We start from the raw sequence: 24918 nt of genomic DNA, 5'->3' as shown, positions 1-24918 counted from the left end.
AGTAATTTACCAGTATTTTGGCTAATTCTATGAATTATGGGCCTAATCCAACTCCCGGTGAAGTGAATAGGAAGACTCCCATTGACTTCACAAAGAGTTGGATTGAGTTCTAAGAAAATGATCATTTAATCATAACTGTTAACTTCACATAGTGGAATTGATTTACAGGTCGAACATCTGTAATCTGGGACTCCTTGGTTCGGCAACATCCATCATGTGGCAGGACCATGGGTGTTCCAGGACCAGAGAAAGCAGGTGGCTGTGCCCCGTGTTGCTCGGCTTCCCAGCACACTGCAACTGGACAGTCAGGCACAACCCAGTGGACTGCCTGGAGGGGCCAGGAGCTCAGTGCGCTGCAGCTGGGCTACCCCACGGGGCCAGGAGCTCAGTGCTCCACAGTGGGGCTCCCCTATGGAGCCAAGAGCTCAGGGCTCTGTAGTGGGACAGCCCAGCAGCACCAGGAGACCAGTATGCAAGGAGCTGGGCTGTACGGCATAACAGGGAAGTGAGGCTGCTGGCAAGAGATAGTGGGTAGGAGGCTGCTGGTGGCAGTGGAGCCAGATGAGACATCCTCTGGTGCAGCAAAATCCCTCATTTGGGATCGTTAGGTCCCGAGGATGCTGGATCAGGGAGGTCCAACCTGTACTGAACTGGTCTAATCACCAGGAAGATTACTGAATTCTAATCTAGCCTAACTGAAATTGGTTGATTCTGCCTACAGGTTCACATTTTGACCTTTCTGAGGTTTAGCCGGAAAAGAGCCGGACTGTAACCAGATGCTGCTTCTCAGGTGAACTTTTCCATTAATATAAACTGGAAGTAACAAACCAACTCTGATTCTGTTGTTGTATTATTAGAATGAAAACCTAAAGAATTAACATGAAAATAAGTGTATGGTCAAACAAGATCAGATCAGGAATCACATGTCATTTTTCTAAACAATGCTTTATAAAGAAGATACATATACATATATTAAAAAAGATACTGTACAGTTTAAATTTGAGAATAATTACCTTCCGAATTAAGCCTTTTGTGGACATTATAATATACTCCCTCTATAACAGAGAAATATTAGAACGCTGTATAACCCTCTCCCCACATAAAAATAACTCCACTGTGCAGTGTCTTCTATGTATAGCTACTCTGCTTTTGGACCTATATTATGCTGGCTAGAAAGCATTTTTGGTAGAATTTATTTCATAATTAAAAATAGATCTTTTAATCAATCATCTTTGACAAAACCCCCAAAGATCAAATTTGAAAACAGATACGTTTGTAGTTGAAAAAGGTTTCTTCTGGTCACTATTTATACGTATCTAGATTCCATTGACTTCAGTGGGTTTTGGTTCCAGGCCATAGTGAACTACTTAATTCTGCTTTTTAAAGGACCAAAGGGAGGAAGACAGGTTTGAGAAACATTTAAACAGAATTGGATAACAAGCACTTCACTGGGAAGGATTCACAATAGTCACAAAGAAGAGTTGTTTTTGCTTTGATTTTTTTATTTATTTTATGAAAGAGCTCCCAAAGCAGGCTGCTGAAGCCAAAAGGAAAGGATAAATGTACTCAGTAGGGAAGTATTTTTTCATTTGTTTTATTCATACAAGGCTTTTTTTATTTCAACAAAACAAAATAGCCCCCAAACCTGTCATTCTGTTTTTATTAAGCAATGTTCTCACCCCCATGCTTCGACTTTGCTGGAGTTACTGCTTCCTGTTGGCAAAGACCAGCGTGAACACTGTCAGTATGTATGAAAACAGGATTCATGCTTCATAACAACATTCAGTTGATACTTACCTCATTTATAATGATCCAGTGACAGTCAAAAGCAACCAAATTAGTCTCCACGACCTGAAATAGAGAACAAAGCAGCTATCAGTCAACTTACTTATAAAAGCCAAATAAATAAATTGATAAATAAAATGAAATGGATTCTCTCTGCAAATGACACAAAAGGAGCACATGCTCTCAAAGACCTCTGTTATTCAGCTGAGTATAGAGAACCTTTAGCAAAATATTGCAGAAACATTTGTGTTATTGTTTCACTTGCTAATTAAAGATGGAAATACACTTCACTAGAGGCATCACGGAGGAAAATAGATTTCAGTTGGTTCAGAAGAAAATGAAATCAATTTTGCTTTTTCCTTGATGAGCATGAATCAGTGCATTCAGACATGATACCCCCTGTCTCTAGACTGGCCAGACTTCTAAATTTCCAAATCATGACACCTTCTCCATGTTCACCAAGTGTGTGGGAAGGAAATCGGGAGATTCTTTTTATGCAGATCAAAAGACCTAGGGATTATGTGAATGGAGGAATAGGTGGGAAAAAGAGATTTATCAATGAAAGAAAGAGCGGAATGTGTCATTGTGCAAGTTTTGGTAGACAACATATAAAGAATGACGTACTCTTGTCACTATTCTTACAACTCCTTTGCTGCCCCATCCACGTCTCTTCCACCCCCTTCTAGCTGTCACTGAAACAGATTCTATAAGCCGTCTTTGGGTTGGGCCCAGATGGCTACCTCCCCTTCTTTCTTGATTCTTCTGTGCTGTCATTCTTGACTTTATGGTCAAGACTCACTCAAGGAAGGAACAAAGAGAAGGAAGAATAAGAGGAGAGATTGGTGGGATAGCAGTGCTATACATCCAGTAAAGTAACTGCCTCTTAGACCCCACATGCCAACCCTAAGCCCCCTCCAACACTCCAAACCTGATGGCCTCAGACTGGAGACACTTCATCCCCAGCCTTGTTTATTTTGCTCAGTTACTTACTTTTTTTCTTTTAATAAAATCTTAATAAAATCACTTTTATTTAGTAATAAACCCAGTGTAAGTACTTATGACCTGTGGGGAACAAGGAACCTCTCTTTACACTGAAAAAGAGCACAAATTTCATGAACTTACACTGGGGTGGGCAATAATTTTTGATGGGGGACCATCAACATTTTCTTGGTAAGTGGTCAAGGGCCACACTTTTCTATGGAGAGCAGCGGGGTCTAGGAGGGAGGTTGGGTTCAGAAAGGAGCCTGGGGTAGGGACTGGCATGCAGAAGAGGGTATGGGGTTTGAGAGGGAGTTTGGGAGAAGCAGGGGGTTGTGACCTGAGGCAAGGGATTGGAGTTCAGGGTCTGGTAGGGGATATGGGCACAGGAGAGGATTCTGGCCTGAGGGAGGGGTATAGAAGGGGTGGAAGGTCTAGGAGAGAGTTGTAACCTGGGACCAGAGCAGGGAGGAGGGTGCAGAGGGCAGGAGATTGGGATAGAGTGTCCAGAAGGAGGTATGGGTGCAGGAGAGGATTGTGGCCTGGGGAAGGGTTTATGAGAGGGTTCAGAGTCTGGCAGAGAGTTGGGGGCAGAAGGAGGTGGGATGCCAGAGGCAGGCTCTGGCTGGCATGTGCTTACCTAAGCAGCTCCCGGCCAGCAACACTCTCAGGCAGGCTTCCCTTCCAGCAGTCCTAGATCACTGACTGGCTGTGCACATGGCTCTCTGCACTGTAGGGAAGGAGGGTTTGCTTGTTGCCCCTCTCCTGCCCCCAGCAAAATCTATGAGGATGTATTGGTTTTGAAACCGGCCAATGGGACCTGAGAAACTGTGCTCATTGCCTCCGTGCCCAGCAAAATCTCTCTGCTCCCATTGGTCAGTTTCTCACCAATAGGAATTGAGAGATTTTGCTGGGGGTGGGAGAGGGAATGCTCTGAAGTGTTTCCCTCTCTGCAGCACAGAGAGTCTCTGGAATCAGCTAGCTGCTTTGAGTGGCACTGCTCACTGCTGCAAGAATGGGAGTGGCAGGCTGGATCGCCTGTACCTGGCTTACACTGTAAAGATATCTGTACGGCATGAAACAGATTTATTGGGGTTCAGCTCCCACAGGGACTGTGTACCTGAATGCTGGGAAAAGATCTCACATTCTACTGCTTTCAGTGTGTGTCTGCAGTCTTGGGGAGAGTGGCCCTGTCCCTGTGACTGGGTTGGAGCAGGCTGGAGAGCTAAGCTCAACAGGACAGGGTTACAGGATGCCCAGGCTGTCCAGGGAAGCATGCCCAGTGGTGCCTTAGCACAACAGTTCACAGTCCCAAGGATGTCCCATCACACACATGATGTTCTATTTCAAAACTGGTTTCTGACTTATTTAGATAATGCAGTCAGCTTTTAACCTTCAGTCAACTAAGACATCTTCAGTAGGTCAAGACCTCTTAGGATTACTTTTTTTTAAAATTACATATGGACACAAATGAAACATTTACTTGTTCTACAAACACCAGTGACCCAGAAAGACAAGGTGAATGAGGTAATATCTTTCATTGGAACAATTTCTGTTGGTAGAGACAAGCTTATCACAGAGCTCCTCCTCAGGTCTGAGGCAACAACTAGAGTGGTCAGACAAAGTACAAGGTGGACAGACAGCACTCTCCTTACACATATGCAGAATATGCAGCTGCACAGGGAACCCGAAAATCTGGGGCACCATTGGGTCTTAAAGCCCACCCACCTGTTCTATGGCTCTGCTTATTCCAAAGAGGATCTGGTTAACTTAAGTAAAAAGAAGCTTACCAGACCTACTAGCAGAACACTGAATCTGTGAAAGAGCTATTCATGTAGTAAAGAAGCCATTTAACAGGCATTTGCCAAGTTTCGGTATATACTGTAAGACAGTTTCTAAATTTGTATTTGCTAGGACCTTAGTTTAAAAAAGTGTTTCTCAAAGTGGACGGCGGATCCACTCTGAGAAACCTGCTAACTGGCCACTGTGTTTTTTTGTATTTACCAGCTCTGCAGCCACACAACCTCGCGGCTCCCATTGGCCCCGGTTCACCTTTTGCACCCAACAAACTGGAGCCAATGGGAGCCATGAGGCTCCACGCTGTGGAGCTAGTAAATAAACCGACCCCAGCAGCTAGTCAGCAGATTTCTCGGAGTGGATCCTCCATCCACTTTGAGAAACACTGGTTTAAAATTTGCTTTAAAATATTTCATTAGTGTGTTGCTGAAGATTATAAAAATCACATCTCGAAAACATTATCATCCCCTGCAGTAATATTTCCTCTGAATTTTTGGGGGATGAAGATGAATGTTTGGGTGGTTGTTAATGGGGGTCAGAAAAGTTTATGGAGAGTTTAGTTTCTTTTTGTGGGTTAAGTGATTCAACCTGGAGTCAGGAGATGTGGGTTCAAGTCTTGGCTCTGCTACAGACTTCCTGTGTGACAATCTTTCTGTCGAAAATCCTGGATTCACTGAAATCCATGCTAAGGTCTCGTTAACTTAATCAGAGTCAGTATTTCACCCGCCTTGTAGAACTCTTCTAGCTGCAAGATGATGATGCCGGGTGTTGTATATTGGGTTGTAGATATAGATCTTGTTGTTATGGTAACTGAGTAGGTCACTGGGGTCAGCCCAGCTAGTCTGGGCTTGTTCTGGTGAGTTCTGTGCTATGCAATAAAATGGACACTTGCACCTACTCCAGCTCTCTGCCTTTCCACTGATTTCTTCCTATACTCTGAAACTCCCCACGACATAACACCTGGGTAGACTGAAAGTTCTTCAGGATAGGGACTCTGACCTACTAGGCATGTGCATTGTGCTTAGCACAATGGGGTAGGCACTACTCTTTTCTCATCACCAACTATACTATTGATGCCTTTTGGAAATGCTTTTGTGTGCTTTTGCATGTCTTTTGGATATGCTTTTGTATGCTCATATGTGACCAAAATTTGGAGTTTGGGCACAACAGAAAGATTAAAATAACCCAATCAAACATTTTGTAGACTGTTCCTCGAGGAAATTTTTTGAAACTTAAAGGAATCTGACATTGAACAATGCAGCTTTCTAAAAGTGGTTGATAAAATAATATACACAATCTAGCATAGAACAGTTCTCTTGATCAGCAGTTATGAAGCACAAGTTTACAAGTTCATTATTATATTAGAACATTAAAAAAAAACCAAAGCTAGCAGTAACCCAGCCTAGATCCAATTATCTGTCAGTAAAACAGTCATTACTTGGACAAGGCATGCCTTTACAGCCATGACATAATGTTCCACAATGCCCTTGACTTTCTATTGAGTTTGCAGTTTTGTTCCTTTAAGGAGTAAATTGTATGTTCACTGAGGAGGGAAGACAGCAAATGAGAATGCATTAATGAACAAAGAGATATTAGAAACAAAGAACATTTTTAATTCAAATTAAACCTCAGTTCTCATAATTAAAAGGCCATGCAATAACTTCATGTATGCCATATAATCAAGCTGGTTTGAAATTATTTTTATTTCCGATGTATTCAAGCATGAATTAAAGTGCTTATTTGGCATTTGAGGGGATGGTCAACTAAAATAAGAATATGTTTCTTTGTGGTCTAGATAAACATCTCCATCCATACCCACTGAGCTAGCATTAACTCTTCATTTTGTAAAAGAGGGCAAAGGAACATCTAAAACAATACATTCCAATGAGAATGAGGGCAGTAATTAAAAGGGATCTGATACCTGCAAGTTAAAGGCAATAAAAACAAACTGGTAGGAGGCACCCAGAAGTTAGAGAGTTTTAATAACGCAAATCTTTGATTATGGTGCAGCTTTGGAATTCATATGCACATATTACTGCCTTTGTGACACAAAGTAGTGCTCTGCACACATAAAAGGTACAAACTGGAAATTTCCATATGAGACAGAAAGCAGGTGATAGTGTTGTTTATGCAACTCACATCATAGGGTAAAATTGAGCTAACCTACAGTATGAATTCATAATGAGAGCTGGAAAGCGCATGAAAAATGAAATCCTTCACAAATATTAAATGAAACAAATTAACTCTTTTCTAGCTACAGACGGATCTATACACATACGTAAACAGTGTCCAAACACTCCAACTCTTTTTTTAATAAAAATTGAAAATGCTGCACTGAGCTACAGGTATCATAAACTTGGTGGACTTTCTTGGAAATCCTGCAACACTGAAATATCAATACATTAATTGCCTACTATCAGGTCTGAATCCCAAACATAACGACTTTATTTTCTTCACTGAAGTATGCCTGCTTGACATTCACATCTAAAGTAGCAATATTTTTAAAAGACCTTGTGCTGCTGAGCTGACATTTCTTTCAAATCACTGGGTGTCCAGCAATCCACTGCAACTTTATTGTGCAGGGAGCACAGTGGTGTCAGGGTGTAACCAAAGTACTCAAGCCTTGTTGTGAATTAAGATACACTGCCAAATTTTTACTGCCACATCACATAACTCTTCGACACCAACCATCATATTATCATTTCAACAGGGTGAACAGAGGTCTCATTTTTTCATGGGACAGTCCCATATTAAGGTCTCTTACAGGTGTCCTGGCTTCTTTCTTTCTTTTTTTTAAAAGGGCAAATCATCTCATATCTTCTGCCCCTTACCCCCTTGCTCAGTACCAGCAAGTCCTGCTGTTGGCCAGATCCCTGTTTGCCAACTGCCCACCCACCAGCAGTGACTGTGAGGGGCCCAGTGGCCAACAATGGAGGTAGATGTGTAAGGCTGGTGGCAGAGTGAAGCTACAGCACGTAGGAACAGAACATTATCCTTTCCATTCCATCAGCACAGGCTCCGCTGCATGCCAGCTCGAGAGTGTATGGGGGGGAGGGATTTCCCAACCCTCCAGGCTCTGTAACAGCACCCCAAGCAAGGATTTAGCACCCTCTTCAGTGGCTCCCACTCCCCTCTTGGCTCCTGCCCCCAAGGAACATGGGGCTGCTCCATCCCCTCGACATTCTCCTCTGCTGAGCCACTTCTTAGGCAGGGTCCACTGCAGTCAGGTTTCCTGGGATCTTGTGCACAATGCAACCTTAGGGTCTCACTCCTTCCTGCCCATGCTGTAGCTACGAGACAGGTGGTGGCAGGTTATGTCAGTGACCGGCATCAGTTTGAAGGTGTTAGTTGCTTCTGATCCTGTACGGGCAGAAAGGGACAAGCTGCTTCTAGCCACGGTGAGGGATGAGTTTTGCAAAGGCAAAGGCCAGGTCATTCCTTTTCCTCCCCCCTGGGGCTGGAAGCAGCTTTCTACCCTTCCCTGCCATGCAGTGCCAAAAGACTGCTGCTGGCCACTTTCTGGTGTAATCCTGGGAGAAGTCAGAAGGGGAGATGTGACCCTGAACCCCCCCACACTGCTGCCTTAGGAAGATACAGTTCCAGAAGAGGCGGGTCCATCCTGGGGCCCAGCCAAATACAGAGGATGGGGAGCACTTGGTAGGGTGGATAACTGAGTCAGTCTCCCACCTACTTTGAGAGAGGGGTACGGGTGAGTGACTCATGTGTGCAATGTGACCCATAAAGCCTGAGATACTAAGGTAAATAAAATTGTTTGACTACTCTTGAACTCGCTTGAATATAAGTAATTTTACCAAGTGTCTCAAATTCAGCAGCATAGTGAAATATGGTCACTCTAATTGTAGTAGGACAATCTTACATTGGATTTTAATGGCTACATCTATATATAGATATATGGAGAGAGAGAGAGAGAGAGAGAGAGAGAGAGAGAGAGAGAGATTGATTGATTGATGTCAGTCAGTCTGTCTGTGAGTCTGTTTGTCTGTCTTTCTGAAAGTCAAGAACTCCTAAACAATAGGACCACCACATTTGGTATGCAGCTTCCTCTTATCCTAACTTAAAGCAAGGTCAAGGTTTGATTGCATCAGGAAAATGGGATGTGCCTGGAGTTCAATTGTGTTCCATAACCTGGAAAGGGAGGTGGCAGAGAGGAGGGATGCAATACTCAGTCACCACTGGGGGCAACAAGCACAGGGGACAGCTATATTGTAGAGCGAGCACTGGGGGCAACCATACCCCACCAAGAGAGTGGCTGGCTGGGGATGAGGCTTGTCATGTTGCCTGACACCAGCTCAAGTAAGTGTCCCTCCTGCCCCAAACCCATTTCCCCCCAGCCCTTGGCCCCAGAACTGGAAATCACCCCCAGAAGCACCACCAGGGCTGGGCCATGCACGTAGGACCAGGATTCCTGCTCCCAGGGAACATGGGGCTGCTCCACAGGACTCACCGATGGCCCCCCACTAGCGCCACTGGGCTACCCAGTGTGGCTATAGCCAGTTGGCTGGTGTGTCCCTCTGGGGAGCACTTGGGAGAGGCCTGCACTGCCCCCCAACCCCTAGCACACAGGGAACCCTGGCAGGACTCAGGGTAGGGCTGTGGGGATGTGGAGGGCTCAGGGCAGGAGACATTACATAAATGCTGCACTGTATTGTGAAGGAAGAATTCTACTTGGTCAAACAAGAATGCCATTGAACCAAAGTGCAACATCTTTGCTGAAACAGAAAAGGTTTTTCTCTTTCTAAAGGACTTGAGTACACACCAGGGTAGATTTTGCAGAGAGCAGAGATATGCTGTCAAGAAGACAGGTGATGAGTAAGAACAAACCATCTGTCACTGGCAGGAACTTCAGAACTTTTGAATCCTTGGAAGAACATGACTATTTATTATTGCTTCTCGTATCATTCACTTTCAAATGATCTAAGGCTAAATGTAAAAACCTGAAGCAAACTAGCAACACTGCCAGCATGGAATCTTCTTTTATTTGCAATAAATAAATAATTATAGTAAAACTGTACAAATATCTTTTCATAAAATAGAGCTGGTAACTTAATGAAATAATATAGAACATTAAATGTATTGTTATCCAGTCTGATGTTCTAGCTTTATTTTCCTGATTCTCCACAGAATATGTCAAATATCATGAATCAAATAACTAAAATATTATATATACTCAATTGCCAACAGAGTTACCAGCAGAACTAACACATCATATTCAAACTAATATAGCCAAATAAGATGTTTGTTATCCTCTGTAAAACTAGAATCAATTAGGCCTTATCCATTCAAACTGTACTTCATTTTTAAGTGAAGTCTCTAGTTCTTTAAAACTATGGCCAGTCACACTAGTGTCATTCATCATGACCCAATACATTTGTCCATAAAATGAGTGAAACCCGTGGGATTGGAAGAAATAGCTTTTTATGTTGGTGGCATACAAAACTATTTCCCTGAGGGGTCAGAATAATTATGAATCTCTCTGCCTTTAGAATCAAATGCAAATGAATTCTCTCTCACACACACACACACACACACACACACACACACACACAAAACACATGACATATTCCTCATAAAATTTTCTCAGGTACTATGCTGTTGGGAGCTATAAAAAGCAAGTGGGAAGCATAAAGGTAGAAAAGATATCTACATGACACTTTTGAAAGTCAATGGAACTTGTGTTTCCAAGTCACTTAGGCACTTTTGAAAAATCTTAAGTTACACAGCGGGACAAAAAGATAATACTGGTACTCAAGGTATTACATTTAAAACAAGTCATAAGGAGGGCTTTTCTTAGCCATTTTTTCCTTGTTCTTCCCAACAAGGTCATGATAATGCAATACATTCCAAGATCTATTAAAGTGGGGAGCATAGTAGGATAAAAAGGACCCAGAAACAAAATGTGGCAGTTATAAATTAAACTGAATACGGGCAGATCAAAATACACGGATAACAGCCAATTATCTGTGAAAGTGACAATTAAATGGATAATTCAATATTCATGGAATGTGTTTTATCTTAGTGTTTTTTCCTCCTTTGGATTAGATGTACAGGTTTAACCTCTCTAGCCTGACACATTTGGGACCTGACTGGTAACTGAACCAGAGAATTTGCCAAACCACAGGTGGTCAATATTGTCTAGCAGCATTACCAACACTTCCACTGCTTACCAGGCTCTTGAATACATTTAGAGGTAAATTAGAGCTAAACAACAACACAGAACAATGAGAGCCAGGAGTAGTGACTCTAAAGAAACAATAGCAGCATGGGAAACTTGGCCACACCCAAGAGAAGTGGACAGCTAGCTAACTAAAATTGTGCCAGACCATGGATGTTGCTGGACCAGAGAGCGCTGGACTAGAGAGGTTTAATCTGAATACACATTCAGTGTTCTCGCTAAGGCTATGTCTAGACTGCAGGCTTCTTTCGAAAGAGGCTCTTTCGAAAGCATCTTTCGAAAGAGCCTCTTTCAAAAGATTGCGTCTAGACTGCAGGCGGATCTTTCGAAAGAGAAATCCGCTTTTTCGAAAGAGAGCACCCAGCGAGTCTGGATGCTCTCTTTCGAAGACGGCCTCTTTACATTGAAGAACGCCTTCCTTCAAAAGTGGAACTTTCGAAGGAAGGCGTTCTTCCTCGTGAAACGAGGTTTACCGCCATCGAAAGAAAAAACGCTTTTTTTCAAAATAATTTCGAAAGAACGCGGCTTGAGTCTGGACGCAGGGGAAGTTTTTTCAGGAAAAGGCTACTTTTCCCGAAAAACCCCCTGAGTCTGGACATGGCCTAAGATACACTGCAGCACAGCTCACAGGTAATTAATCAGCCCCATCCAGTCAGAGGCTCAGGGCTCCCCATAGGTAGTTGACTGATTGGGCAGGGCTGATTAATCACCTGTGAAGCTGTGCTGCCCCCCAGCTTAGGCTACGTGTAGATGGCAGGCTTCTTTTGGAAGAAGCTTTTTTTGGAAAATGTCTTCCTAAAAAACATTTTCTGAAAGAGAGTGTCCACACACAAAAGCACATAAAAAAAGTGATCTGCTTTTTCGAAAGTGCATCCAGACTGATTGGATGCTCTCTCACATAAAAGGCCACCCAGAACCACTTCAGCCAGGGCGTTACATCACCAGTTGCTTCTGGTGCCAGAGCCTTGCAGAGACACATGCTTAAAGGGACTTCCCTGGACAGCCATTTCTCTGCTGCTGCTGCCTACCTCTTAGAGGGACACCAAAGCTCTCACAGTGCCTGCTGTGGTTGCCCAGCTGTTTTGGACACGACAGCTTTTCTCTTGGTGCCATGGAGCCACACTTTGGCAACCAAAGCTACACTTTGGCAACCAAAACCCACTGTGAAGACGTGTTTCTGGAGGCTTGACACCAGTTCCAACTGGTGGGACTGGCTAGTCATGAAGCAGTGTGAGAACCAGCAATGTCTCCCAAACATCCGCATGTGGAAGGCCACCTTTTTGGAGCTAAGTGCCTGGTTTGCCCCTGCCATCCAGAGATGCGACACCCACCTGCAGCCCGCCACCCCCCCAGAGAAGCAGATCACCATCGCCCTCTGGAAGCTCACCACCCCCAACAGCTACCTGTCAGTGGACAACCAGTTCGGCATGGGAAAGTCCACCGTCGGGGCCCTCCCCATGGAGGTAAGGCACTCTAAAGCTGCAGTCCCTGAAGGGGGGAGGGAGAAGTCCTGGAAAAGGGGATTCCTAGAGAAAGAGGAGTTATGGACTGTGGAGGGTGGACTGGGAGTGGAGGGAAGTCCCATCTCTGGGGGGCGGCCTCATAGGGGATGGCTCCTGGGATGTTTGGGGTGGGGAGGGGAGAAGGGAAGGAGGTGGGCACTTCCCAAGAGTTCAGGCACTCCCTCACTCATTCTGTTTTTTGTGGGGTTTTTTGTCTCCTTCTGCTGGTGGTGAAGGCCATCAACTCCATCCTTCTGCGGAGAGTTATCCACCTGGGAGACCTGGACCGATCATGGCCCGATTTGCCACCCTGGGATTCCCAAACTGCACTTGAGCCAAAGATGGGACCACATCTTGATCCGAGCACCAGAACATCAAGAGGCCCAGTATATTAAAAGGAAGGGCTACTTTTCTATGGTGCTGCATGCCCTGGTCAACCACTGGGGACAGTTCACATTTTTGTTGGGTGGTCAGGCAGGGCACACGATGCCCCCGTGTTTCAGAACTTTTGACTGTACGGAAAGCTGGAGGTGAGCACATTCTTCCCTCACCATGACTTTGCAGATGACATTGTACATCATGGGGGACATGACCTACCCCCTTATACCATGGCTAATGAAGCCATATACTGGACACAAGAGACCAATTTAATGCCCATCTGAACCAGGCCCAGATCCAGGTCAGTGTGCCTTTGGCTACCTCAGGGCGCATTTCAGGTGTCTGCTGACCCGCTTCGACGTGGAGGAGCACAACATCCCTGAGATGGTTGTGGCATGTTATGTCCTCTACAACATTGTGGAGAGGAAGGGGAGGCCTTCCTCCCAGGGTGGGGGGGCGACAGACAGCTGCCATCTGACAGGCCCATCAGGTTGGGGTGAGCATCCTGGAAGCCCTGAGGGAGAGGTTCTTTCAAGCATCCCAGTAACTCTCCCCAGGGCCTCCCCACTAGGGGCCTCTGGCTTGCAGCCCTATCCCTTCCCCAACTTAACTCCTCCCTTCGCCCCTTCTCTCACCTCAGAATAAAGACTCCTGTTTGGTTCTGAACAAAACAAAGTCTATATTTATCTTACATTCAAAAACTGGGCAGGGGAAGGGGGGGCTCATAACCTCGAGGGAGAGGGGGGCAGCTAGATGTGCCGTCTCAAGTGCAGGGACCTTGGAGTGAGGATTGAGTGGGTCTGGGGACTACAGGGAGCTGGCCAGGAGGGGGTAGCTGGAGCGGGGTCAAGGATGGTGGGTGGGGCAGAGAGAGGGGGCATGGGCATCACTTGGGTAGGGGACAGAGGCATCACATGTGGGGCAGGCAGAGGGGGAATGGGCATATCAGGGGCAGGAGGGTGGAAGCCAGGAGTAGCAACAGCAGGAGGGTGTGCTATCATGCGCAACATGATGGCACACATGCTATCACACTGCTGCATAATAGCAGTAGTTCTGCATGCGCGGTTCTGCCACTCTGAGTCCTCACGGACCTTCTGCGCCAGTGTGTGCTCCATGTCACACAGGACACTGACATGCTGACGAATGAGGTCTTCCTGGACCCTAGCACACTTTTAGGTCCCCCGGGCTCTGGCGGTGTGGCTTGCACCTTAGCCCCAACTGGTCCGGCTGTGGAGAACACAAAGAGCAAGAGAGGCTATCAGTCATCCATGCAGACACTGTCTTTGAGACCTTGCTCTCCTCTGTGAGCAGTGACCAACAGTCCTTAGTGCAGAGGAGGGCGATGTTCCTGGAGCAAAGCCATGTGTGGCCTGCACAGTAGGCCCTGCCTCACAGGGGCGCCGAAGTGCCATGGGGACCGTGCTGCCCACTTCCCACCACCCCCAGCCGATGGACAAGCAGGCAAGTGAAGTGTCGGGCCACAGTGGGATCCCATGGATGTCAGAGGAGCCAGGAGCAGACTGGCCTTCCCTGGTATCCACACACACACCTGCGCCTGGCAGCGGTGCCTGTGGGAGTGGGTGGTGCCTCGCATGTGCAGGCATGCCTGAGTGCGGTATGTCTGGGGTCATGCCTGCACCCTCGTGGCTAGCCTGCTTCAAGGTGCTGGGATGGGCTCCCCCCATGGCAGGACACGTGTGGCCTCCCCAGAGCCTGGCAGCAAGATCCCACCCATGCTCAGGGTCTGCTTGCTGTGTCCACGTGACACACACTAACGCTGCACGTGGTTCCATGTGTGCGGACCACAGCACAATGTCCAGCCCGAGCAACACTCACACCTTTCCCCCTGTGCGCCCACCTCCCCCACCCTGTGTGTGAGACAAACTGAGACCACTCACCTGAAGATCCCTCCCTGGCATCTGACAAGGCCTGGGAGACATTCTGGCTGACTGGCACTGGCTCCAGGGACAGGGTCATGGTGTCCTCCTCCTCCTCCAGCTGGCCCTGGTCCTCCTGCTCCTCCTACGCCATGACTTCCGGGTCTTGAGGCCAGAGTCAATGATGATAGGTGAGGAGGATGTTTCCCCACCCCTCAGAATTTGGTGCCGCTCCTGGTAATAGGGGCAGATGTGTGGTCCTGCCTCTGAGTGCGAGCTGTGCTCTCTGGCCTGGACATATCCCTGACCAAGCTCTTAAACTTACTCCAGACCTGTTCCAAAGTCCAGAGTGGGTGTCCTCACTCCGCCAGAGACTTGGCCATGCGCTCAAATATTTCAGTATTTCAGCACTTGGAGCGGAGATCCTGCAAGGTGTCCACCCCGCAGCTCGAGGAGGGACAGGATCTCTGCTCTGGACCAGGAGGGTGCCTGCTTCTTGGTTCCTCTGGGTGGGTCCTGGGACCCCTGAAGCTGCTCCCTGCAAGCACCAGGGAGGTCATAGGGGGCTGGAGGCTAGGCCATGGATGGCAAGGCCTGTGACAGGGAGAGCTGCATGATGAGGTGCTGCTCTAAGGCTGGCTTCTTGCCACAAGGCTTGTCCAGGGTGCCTGGAGCTTTAAGAGGGGCCTGGAGACAGGAACTATAGAGTCCTGATTAATTTGGACAGAGTGTCCACCAGGGCACCTGTGTTATTTCCTGGAGGTATTTTCTTTAAAAAACAAAAACAAAACAAAACACCTCCTCCCCCCCACACATGCCTGTTTCCGAAAGAGTTCTTTCAGAAAAAGGCTTCTTCCTTGTTGAAGGAGGATTACCAATTCTGGAAAAACCCCTCTGTTCTTTCAATTTAATTTCGATAGAACACCATTTCAATGTGGTTGTAACTCAGGTTTTATCAGAAAAATGGCTGTTTTTCTGACAAAACTCTATAGTGTAGACATACCCTTAGAGGGGAACTCTGCATGCATCCATTTTATTCCATTGCTGTGCTTTGCCATCACAAAACCTCCATTTTTGGCACAACTAAAGCATTTAAATAAATATATGGAAATTTACCTCTCTCATAGAACTGGAAGGGACTATGAGAGATCATCAACTCCAGCCCCCTACCCTCACTGCAGGACCAAGTATCACCCCTAAATGGCCCCCTCAAGGATTCAACTCACAACCCTGGGTTTAGCACCCCAATGCTCAAACCACTGAGCTATCCCTCCCCCAGATTTCATGTTGTTATCCATGGCATTCATGAGCCTATGACACAATTACAATTCAAAATTCCTGAAACATAGTTCAACACATTTTTGCTACAAATACCTAATTCCAAATCAGTTCACTGCTATAAGACTCCAAAATACATGTAATCCTGTGTCATGCCAGAAATACTTAGCCCAGAAGTGCTTATTGACCAGACTTACAAACTATGACAGTACCATGATTATACATATAAGTATAAAGCTCTATTTCTATATATGTTATAGTGTAAATGGATATGACCTGGAACCACATTGATCTTTTTTCTTTTAATCAATCCAGTTCATTCGTTCATTCCAATGAAAGTCAGTAGATCGCATGTCATGAATCCGGCTGACAGAAATTATTCTGAAAGTGCTCTCTTAGTGGAAGTTTCTCCATGAGTTCAGCTTGGACCTAAATTGCCTCTTATCCTCATCCATCTACTCTCTTCATCCGGGATTCTCAAACTGGGAATCAGGACCCCAGAGGATTGTGAGATGACTACACAGGATCATAACCCATCAGCCTCCACCCCAAAACCCCGCTTTGCCGCCACCATTTATAACAAGGTTAAATATATATTAAAAAGTGATTTTAATTCATAAGAGAGTGGTTATACTCAGAGGCTTGCTATATGAAAGGGGTCACCAGACCAAAATTTGAGAACCACTGACCTACAGTAATAGCTTCTGCTTTCAGCACTCTAGTCTGTGCGCCATTCTTCCACCTGGAAGACTGCTAAACTACTTGCATCAAGACTATTAGCCAATGCTATTTCATGGATCAATGTTCAGTAGTCACTGTTTTGTAGATAGATATTCATATTCTTCTCCCCACTTATCTTCCCTAAGGACATGCCAATCTGTTGACTTCAAATTAAGTGAAAAATATATTATCTATCCTTTTGTGTGAGGCAGAAAGTGCACATTTAAGTAAAATAAAATGAATAGAACCTAGGTATAGTTTCCTTACAATACACTTAAAGAGCAGTGACTTGAGTATTTTGCCTTCGTCACATGCATCCTGATGAAATGAGTCCTTGTACACAAAAGCTTCTGCTCCAATAAATCTTTTAGTCTATAAGGTGCCAGAGGACTTCTCATTGTTTATGCAGATTCAGACTAACCCAGCTACCCTTCTGATACTTGAGTATTTTGGACACCAGTAGCAATTGTCTGTAGTGCAGATGGTTCTTCTATCAATGCTGTCTAAACTGTCATATGCATATTGGTAGATACTGAGCAGGAGAAAATAATAAAAAACATGATTAAAAAAAGCTATGGGCTAGCTTATCTGATTTGAAAATGAAAGAAAAGCAGTGAGATGCACTGAGTTACACCCTGCCCATACGTACTCCAAGAGATTCATTCTCCCCCCTGCAGGAGCTGAGAGTGGATTCCCAGTCTAAGTCTGTATCCCTCTGGTCTGCCTTCCCCACCTTCATTAAACTGCTACCCTGTTGTCAGGCTCTCTGTCCCAGCAGTTCCTGCTGGTACCACAGCAAGAACTTTTCTTTGTCTCTTCTCTCAGCCCTTGAGTTTCTCAGTGTGGAAATGGGTCATTCTTGCACAGCAGATATGAAAGCTCACAAAATTCTCTCTTCACTAAAGTCACATGTTTGGAAACTATCTTTAATCTTTGTCCATTTCCAAACACCACATGAACATCCCTCAAAAACTGCTGAGTGACAGCAGTTATTACTTGTTTTCTTATAGAGCAGAAGCAATCCATACCTGTATCCCTGATCCCTGATTACTTCCATGCAAAAAGAAATAATGTATTGTGGGTACAAGTTGAAAGAAAATGTTCTGGGGTTATTGCTACCCAATCAGTAGAAATCAAGCTTTTATGACACTTTGGAGAATGAGTTTAGTTCATTACTAGAAGATTTACCTTGCATTGCCTGGTTCCTTAAGGGCAGGGGGTTGGTAGTTATGTAGGGGTGTGTGGAGGAATCAGGGCAGGTCCTTGGAGATGTGGGGGGCTCAGGGAAGGAGACTGGGGCATTGGGGGTGCAGGGTTGAGGAGGGGCTCAGCGCAGGGGGCTGGGGATGTGAGAATGAAGGTTAGGGGGTGAGGAGGGTTTCAGAGCAGGGGGTGGGAGGGGAGACAGGAGTCAGGTGAAGCAGTGACGAGGGCCTCAGGACAGAGGGTGGGGGTGCAGAAGTCAGGGCAGTGGGGTAGAAGGGAGGAAGCTCAGGGAAGGGGGACTCAGGACAGGAAGTGGCTGCTAGCTTCTCCCAGGGCCAGCCTAAGGCAGGGGAGATGGCATCCCACCCTCTGGCTTCTCCCAGGACAGGGAAAGGGTTGGGCACCCCACCTATCAGGCAGGCTGGCCCCACTGGCACTCCTTGCGCCTGGGCTGGTTCTGGTCCAGAGTGGGAGAGGACCATGCACGCTGGCCCTGGTGGTGCTCCCCTGGCTCAGGCCAGGGAGTAGAGAGGGGGAGGCATGCAGTCCATCCCCAGCAGCATCCTCGGGCCTGGGATGGAGGTGCTAAGGGGGAGGACATGCAGGTCATTCCTGGTGGTGCTCCCCAGACCCAGGTGAGGGGGAAGAATCTGGTCCCAACAGTACTCCCCAGACCCAGCCAGACGGTACCAGGGGAAAGAGTGGCTGGATGGAGGGTTAGTGCACTGGGCAGCCTGCTGGTAGTAGGAAGGGGGCTATTGTTCCTCCAGGAGTGTTGAGGCTGCTGGCCAGCTAGGCGTTCTCCTCTGTCCCTGATCTGGCAGAGCTTCCCCAACTTATCCAGTGCTGCAGCCAAGGCCGGGGTGATGGGGTTTACGGCGGGGGGAGGGGAGGCACTTACCTGGTCCGGTCCCCCCAATGGTCACACTGCAGTATAGCTTCCCATGTTAAGGAAAACAATCCCATTCCAGGCAGATTCCATTTTCCTGGCACAACCAAACCCTGCTATTCTTTTGTTAGGAGAAAAGGAAGCTGCATACCAGCTCTTGCCATTTAGGAGGAGTTCCTGAACACATAGATTCACAGACAGAGATGGATAGATGCACATTTCTAACATATATAGATAGATACTTTGCATTTTTAGTTTCTCTCAGAGAGAAGTGGGGTGGCAGTGTTTTTAATCCTTTTCAATTCAATTTGACTCATGAAAGTTCTGTATCTCTTTTGAATGGAAAAAGAATTAGCCTAACGACTCAAAAGACCTGATCAGTGTTCCCTTTATTTCAGATTTATTTCAAAACAAAATAGCTTTAAACTAAAAGAAATTGGGTTGTTCTATCAAATAATTAGTTTTATATTGACTTGGCTTGCCATTCTAATTATATTTGAAGGATTCCAAGCTCTAGGGAAGAATTCATGTCCTAAACTTCTATTGGGATTTTGAGAGAAATGGAGACAGTTCAAATGACACAATCAGCCTTATGTTGCAGCATATATGAAGCAACTTTACTTTTACTGAATATCTTACTTTAAATAAAAAGTCACTAATATCACATAGAATATAATAACCATCAAGGAAAGAGAGTGAGAGCATAACATCCTTTTTGCCTAGAATCACTTGTACATTCTGGGTTTAGTACTCCCAAAATGTTTCAGAAGAACTAAATACTATAGGCCTAAAATGGCAATCACATCTAAAAACATTCTGTACATTTTTGAAAATGTACATGTTATACTACAAACTTGAATTAGGAGGATTAAACAATCTCACTAAATCTCAAAAAAAATATTTTATTCTTATAGATTCATATTTAATTCTTACTATAAACAATCACCATTTCTTTTAGAAAAGTACAATTGTTCCAATGGAAAAATTTGTAAGAAACTGCTTTTAAGAAAAGTACTGGCATAGGTTATTTGAAAGCAGAGCAATATGCATAATGTTATGCTGCTGGTTGACGTGATGGATGCTGACTGTAGAAGAGCAGCATTTCTCACTGTGCTGCACTCTTGTGGAAGCTTCAGGTTTCCAAGAAACAAATACTTCAAAATCCCATACAAAGTATAAACTTATGTATAGACTAAAGCTTATGCATAGTTTCCTGGTTGTGCCTCTTATTTTCTTTGTAAGAATGTTTTGGAATCTTTTCTAAAAGTTCATAGAATTCTGTTCAACAGTACTTGGAGCGGTCTGCATTTCATGTTTATGCCTACCCAGAGATATCAGTTCTATTCATATTTTGTGATCAACTCTGTCAGACACAAACAAAACACAAACAGAAAGGCTATATGTACAGTAGTTGGCATGCTGGGCCAAGTGTGGTTCTATAATTCAAAATGGTTGCTTTAATTTGCCACTGTGCAAGGATTCCCTCAAGAGTTTACAACCAGGTGCAAGTCATTAGTGAATCCTCATCTTTCTGAGAATTAATGGGTGAAAGCAGGATAATTTCTCAAAGGCCTGATGTATGCTAGGTCCTTACAGGTAATGCCTCCAACTCCGAATTTGTAAGCGATGCGTCCACACTATCAAACCTGTTATTCCAAAATAAGCAGCCAAGGAATCAGAACTCTGCACTCCTGCTTTACATGATGAATAATGCTAATTTTAAACTTCTAAGTCCCAAAGAACGCTAGTGTGGATGCTCCAGTGCGACTAATTCAAACTAATTGGCTTCTAGGAGGCTTTCAACTGCTCCTGACAGTGCTTCTTAGGGCTTTAAGTCTGAGGTAGCATGTCAACATTAATGGAGCCTGCCTCGACTAACTTCAATGCTTTCCCATAGTGAGGACACGTGAGTTCAAATTTGTAAAATCGGGAGTCCATAGGTAGAATTTAGTAAATTCAGAATAATTTCCTAGTGTAGACATGGCCAAAGTGGTGGAAGAAATAACCAGGAACTGGGTTTTGGGTGAACCAATTCTATGTGGGAGGCTGCAGCTAAGTCTTCAGTTAAATGAAAACTGTATCCTATAAAATCATGACTGTTATGGAAAAAAGTGAATAAGGAAAAGTTGTTTACTTATTCCCACAATAAAAGAACTAGTTGTCACCAAATGAAATTAATAGGCAGCAGGTTTAAAACAAACAAAAGGAAGTTTTTCTTCAATCAGTGAAGAGTCAACCTGTGGAACAACTTGCCAGAGGATGTGGTGAAGGCTACAACTTTAACAGGGTCCAAAAAAGAACTAGATAGATTCATGGAGGTTAGATCCATCAATGGCTATTAGCCAGGATGGGTAGGAATGGTTTCCCTAGTCTGTTTCTCTCGAGATAGGTGACAAGGGCGGGATCACATGCGTTTTACCTATTGTGATCACTCCCTCTGGAGCATCTGGTATTGGCCACTGTCAGCAGACAGGCTACTGACCTAGATGGACCATTGGTCTGACCCAGTATGGCTGTTCTTATGTTGTATTTTGCATCGACTATTTGATTAGTCGATAGGGCACCTCTGCCTTTGAAGTATAGCAACGGCTGCAGAGCTGCTGCTACCCTTCAAAGGTGAAAGTGCCGCGTGGAGCCCGGGATTGGTGGCTGATCCTGGGCTCCATGTGGCACTGCCACTTTGAAACACTGCAAGGAGCCTGATGCCAAGCTCCCCATGGCATTTCAAAGCAGCAGCGCTGCACTGAGCCCAGTGTCAGTGGGGGAGTCTCTAGCTGATCCCAGGCTCCAAGCGGTGCTGTTGCTTTGAAATGCTGCGTGCAGCCTGGGGACATTCCAGCTGGCCCCAGGCTGCACTTAGCATTTCAAAGCAGCAGCACCTCATGGAGCCTGGCCCTAGGCTTTAAGCAGTGCTGCCGCTTTTAAGTATCCACTCCCCTTCTCCACCCTTGCTGCCTCTATCTAATGGAGGCATTGGGAGGAGTGGGGGGCCGGGAGGAGAAGCAGCAGTTATTCAAATCCCTAAAAATGCATATATTTTCACATGATGTCTCTGATAGTTATTTGGTGGGACTACTATGGCAATCATCACTATCAGATGTGAACACATCTTGACCCTCTTTTACAGACACCAAAGCCTTAGTGATGGCTGCACAATAATGCCAACAAACATCTAAATCATATAAATACACATTCATTTCTTATATACTATATCTCTAACACTGTAGCTATGAGCACATAGGTACCAATATAATTATTTATAATTATCTCTAAATATAGCTATCACTTCATTAAGAAAATGAATAATGAAAAGCACAGAGATTGAATTCAAAAACCTTATACATCTGAAACAGATTCCCCACATGCTTTAAATTGCTGACTTCAGGGAAAGGAAATAAAACAAAACAAATGAAGCCATGTGAATCTTGTGCCACAAGTAAGCAATATCAGAGGGTACGATTTCTATCTGAAGTGATAGGTCTGCTATTTAGGAATGAAGACTGGGTTTCTGAGTGTACTCTCACCTCTCTTGATATTATGCTAATGTAACAGTGAATTTACTCCTATTGACCACCGTTTAAGTCAGATCTGGGCAAGCAGAAATCCAGGAATAGAAGTAATTGAAATAAATGGAGGATGAGGAAAAATTTGAAGGAGAATGAAGGCAATTGGTGCAAAGGAAGAGGACTGTGGCCCAGAGAGTTCTCTGACATTATAATCTGCCTGTCAGATAATATTGCTCATCTTCACCCCCCACCCTTTTCCTCCTGGGTCTCCTCTTTAAGCGCTATTAGTGCTATTTCAGGAACAGTTGACCTCCCAACCTCCTCCATCAGCAGAATCTCTCTCACAAGAAATTAGTCAAGTCACTTATCTCTAAGGCAGATATATGGATGGAGGCAACATGGCTTGACCCTTCACATTTTTACAACAGCAGCAACTTACTAAACAGACGTTCTCTAAATATTGACAGTGGAGGACATGCTTGTGATCCACAGTGAATTGGAAGGACATGTGGTGGTGGCTTTTTCTTGTTTCCAGCTGATTCTATATAGAAGCACTGGGATTCCTCTGGAAGTAATCAGAAACAAAGATGTGGAGCCCCTGCCATACAGAGAAACAAGAAAGGAACAGAAGACACCCCTAAGGCCTGAAGCATCTAGCTGAAGGGGAATGCCCAGAAAAAGGGAGGAGTAATACAAGGAAGCAGTAGCATGGACAGCATGTAGAGAAGATTTAGGGACCAGGAAATCATGTAGAATGTGAAAGGAAGCAAAGGAGCATATGCCCACAACCAGGCCATTGGGAAACACAGGAAAGCAAGAGGGGAGAGAAAGGAGCCAAATGAAAAAAAACAGTATCCAGTGTGAGTATTCAAAAGGGACAATAGATTTATCACTTTAAGGGAAACTAATTTTTCAGAAATACTTTCTAACATTACCTTTCCATGTAAACAACTGCTGCAGTAGTTGTAGTAGGAATGTTGCACACTCAGGAATGGAATTATATTTAGTAGACTAGTAATACCGAACTGAGGAATGCTCTCTCTTAAGGCAAAGCCGTTATGAAAAATGTGACAATGCCTGTTGCATTGTGAACCAAAAATTAACAAACTGCAATATTTTTTAAAATTCCTATGGCCATCTCAGAGAGGTGCTGATTTCTTCTTATCATTAGTGTATAATGTCCCCTACCCAACCATTTTTAAGCCAGGCAAAGGTTCATGTTATATGCAAGAGGTATATTAATATATTTTATTAAGTTGGTACACAGAACCTAGTAGCCCAAAATCAGTGACAAATCTGAAAATTTTGGGAAACGAGATCTGACAGCAGCTCATACGGTAATTTATTTACAGTAGCTTCTGTGACATTGGCAAGCCAGACACCAGTCCTTGCCTAGGCTGCATTAGCCAAGAACTGACAACTTTGTAGCTGGAGGCCAGGACAGGTCATCAGTATGTTATCTGTTTTTAGAAAAACTATTTATCTTATAAAAATGTATATAGTGTTTACAGGATGAAATGCTTATATGCTGCTGTATGTATTAATCTTACATGTAATATCCATAAGCCCATGTTAGAAGGTAATATTTACATGTTTGCTCTGAAATTATAAAAAATGTTTGCGCTGAAACTGTAATCCTTCCTCCCTCTCCAGCCAGGAAAGCAACATTACCAAGGGTGAAATACTAGTTTGCCACAGGAAGTGTTACCTCCTCCCCAACAGGAAAAGGCCCATAGACACTAGACAAACCACTGTGGAACATCAAATGACAAATGACTTTTTTGATTGCTCCTCCAATATCCAGGAAGAGGAGATATATTTGAGCCACTCCAGACAGCTTCATATAACAATTTGTTCCCCTCTATTAACATCACCCAGTTTCTGCTCTGTATGACAAAATAATAGAGCAGGGAAGAATATCCAATGGCTTCTGCATGGCAGAGAAAAAAATACTTCCTTGGAAGACAACTGCTAGCAACAGGATTGAACATTAAATAATACTTAAAATTAAACTTTGGCATCATTTCTGTTTTCAGATGCTAAAAACTTTAAAAATACTGCTTTATTAGAGGTTCCCAGAACATGGGAAACACCACACTACTCCAAGGGATTTTAAGGTGGCAATCCTTTGAAGGAAAAACAAATTTAAAATTCAGATTTTGGATTTGCAATTGAAAGTCAAAGGCTGAAACATTTTTTCCCATTATTATTGAGGATGGGTTGTCAGAAGTGCTCTACCAGATTTTCCTGAATAATAGCTGTGGGAGGCTCAGCATTTTTGCAAATCTGCCCATTCCGTTCAGGTAATGGTAAGAGCATTAAGCTCTCTCTAAAATCTGGTCCTTACTGTACAGACAGTCCCCGGGTTACATACAAGATTGGGACTGTAGGTTTGTTCTTAAGTTGAATCTGTATGTAAGTCGGAACTGGCATCCAGATTCAGCCGCTGCTGAAACTGACCGCCGGTTCTGACTTACATACAGATTCAACTTAAGAACCCCAAGTGTCCCCAAGTCAGCTGCTGCTGAAACTGATCAGTGGCTGATTCCAGGAAGCCCGGGCCAGAGCAACTCTGCCTCGGGCTTCCTGTAGTCAGCGCTAGTCAGTTTCAGCAGCGGCTGACTTGGGAACGCCTGGGGCAGAGCAGCTGGGGCGCTGCTGGGTTGCTCCAGTAGCGCCGCTCCTCGGCGCTACTGGACCAACCCGGCAGCACCCCAGCTGCTCTGCCCCAGGTGTCCTGAATCAGGACGCCTGGGGCAGAGTAGCTGGGGTGCTGCCAGGTTGGTCCAGTAGTGCCCAGAGCGGCGCT

The 24918-nt window shown here is 44.9% G+C and overlaps 1 protein-coding gene across 1 annotated transcript in view; it reads right to left on the bottom strand.

The window, feature by feature from the left end:
* GRID2 (glutamate ionotropic receptor delta type subunit 2) overlaps nucleotides 1–24918 on the bottom strand; it is a 1112728-nt gene that overhangs the window by 412045 nt on the left and 675765 nt on the right. Inside the window, exon 5 of the mRNA XM_006111957.3 lies at nucleotides 1798–1851. Within this exon, the coding sequence (XP_006112019.1) occupies nucleotides 1798–1851 (54 nt within the window). The remainder of the gene's footprint in view (nucleotides 1–1797; nucleotides 1852–24918) is intronic.

Source organism: Pelodiscus sinensis, chromosome 5 (assembly GCF_049634645.1).
Source record: "Pelodiscus sinensis isolate JC-2024 chromosome 5, ASM4963464v1, whole genome shotgun sequence".
NCBI classification, from domain to species: Eukaryota; Metazoa; Chordata; order Testudines; family Trionychidae; genus Pelodiscus; species Pelodiscus sinensis.
The sequence above is the reverse complement of the archived record's forward strand: the minus strand, read 5'-3'. Positions and strand labels throughout refer to the sequence as shown.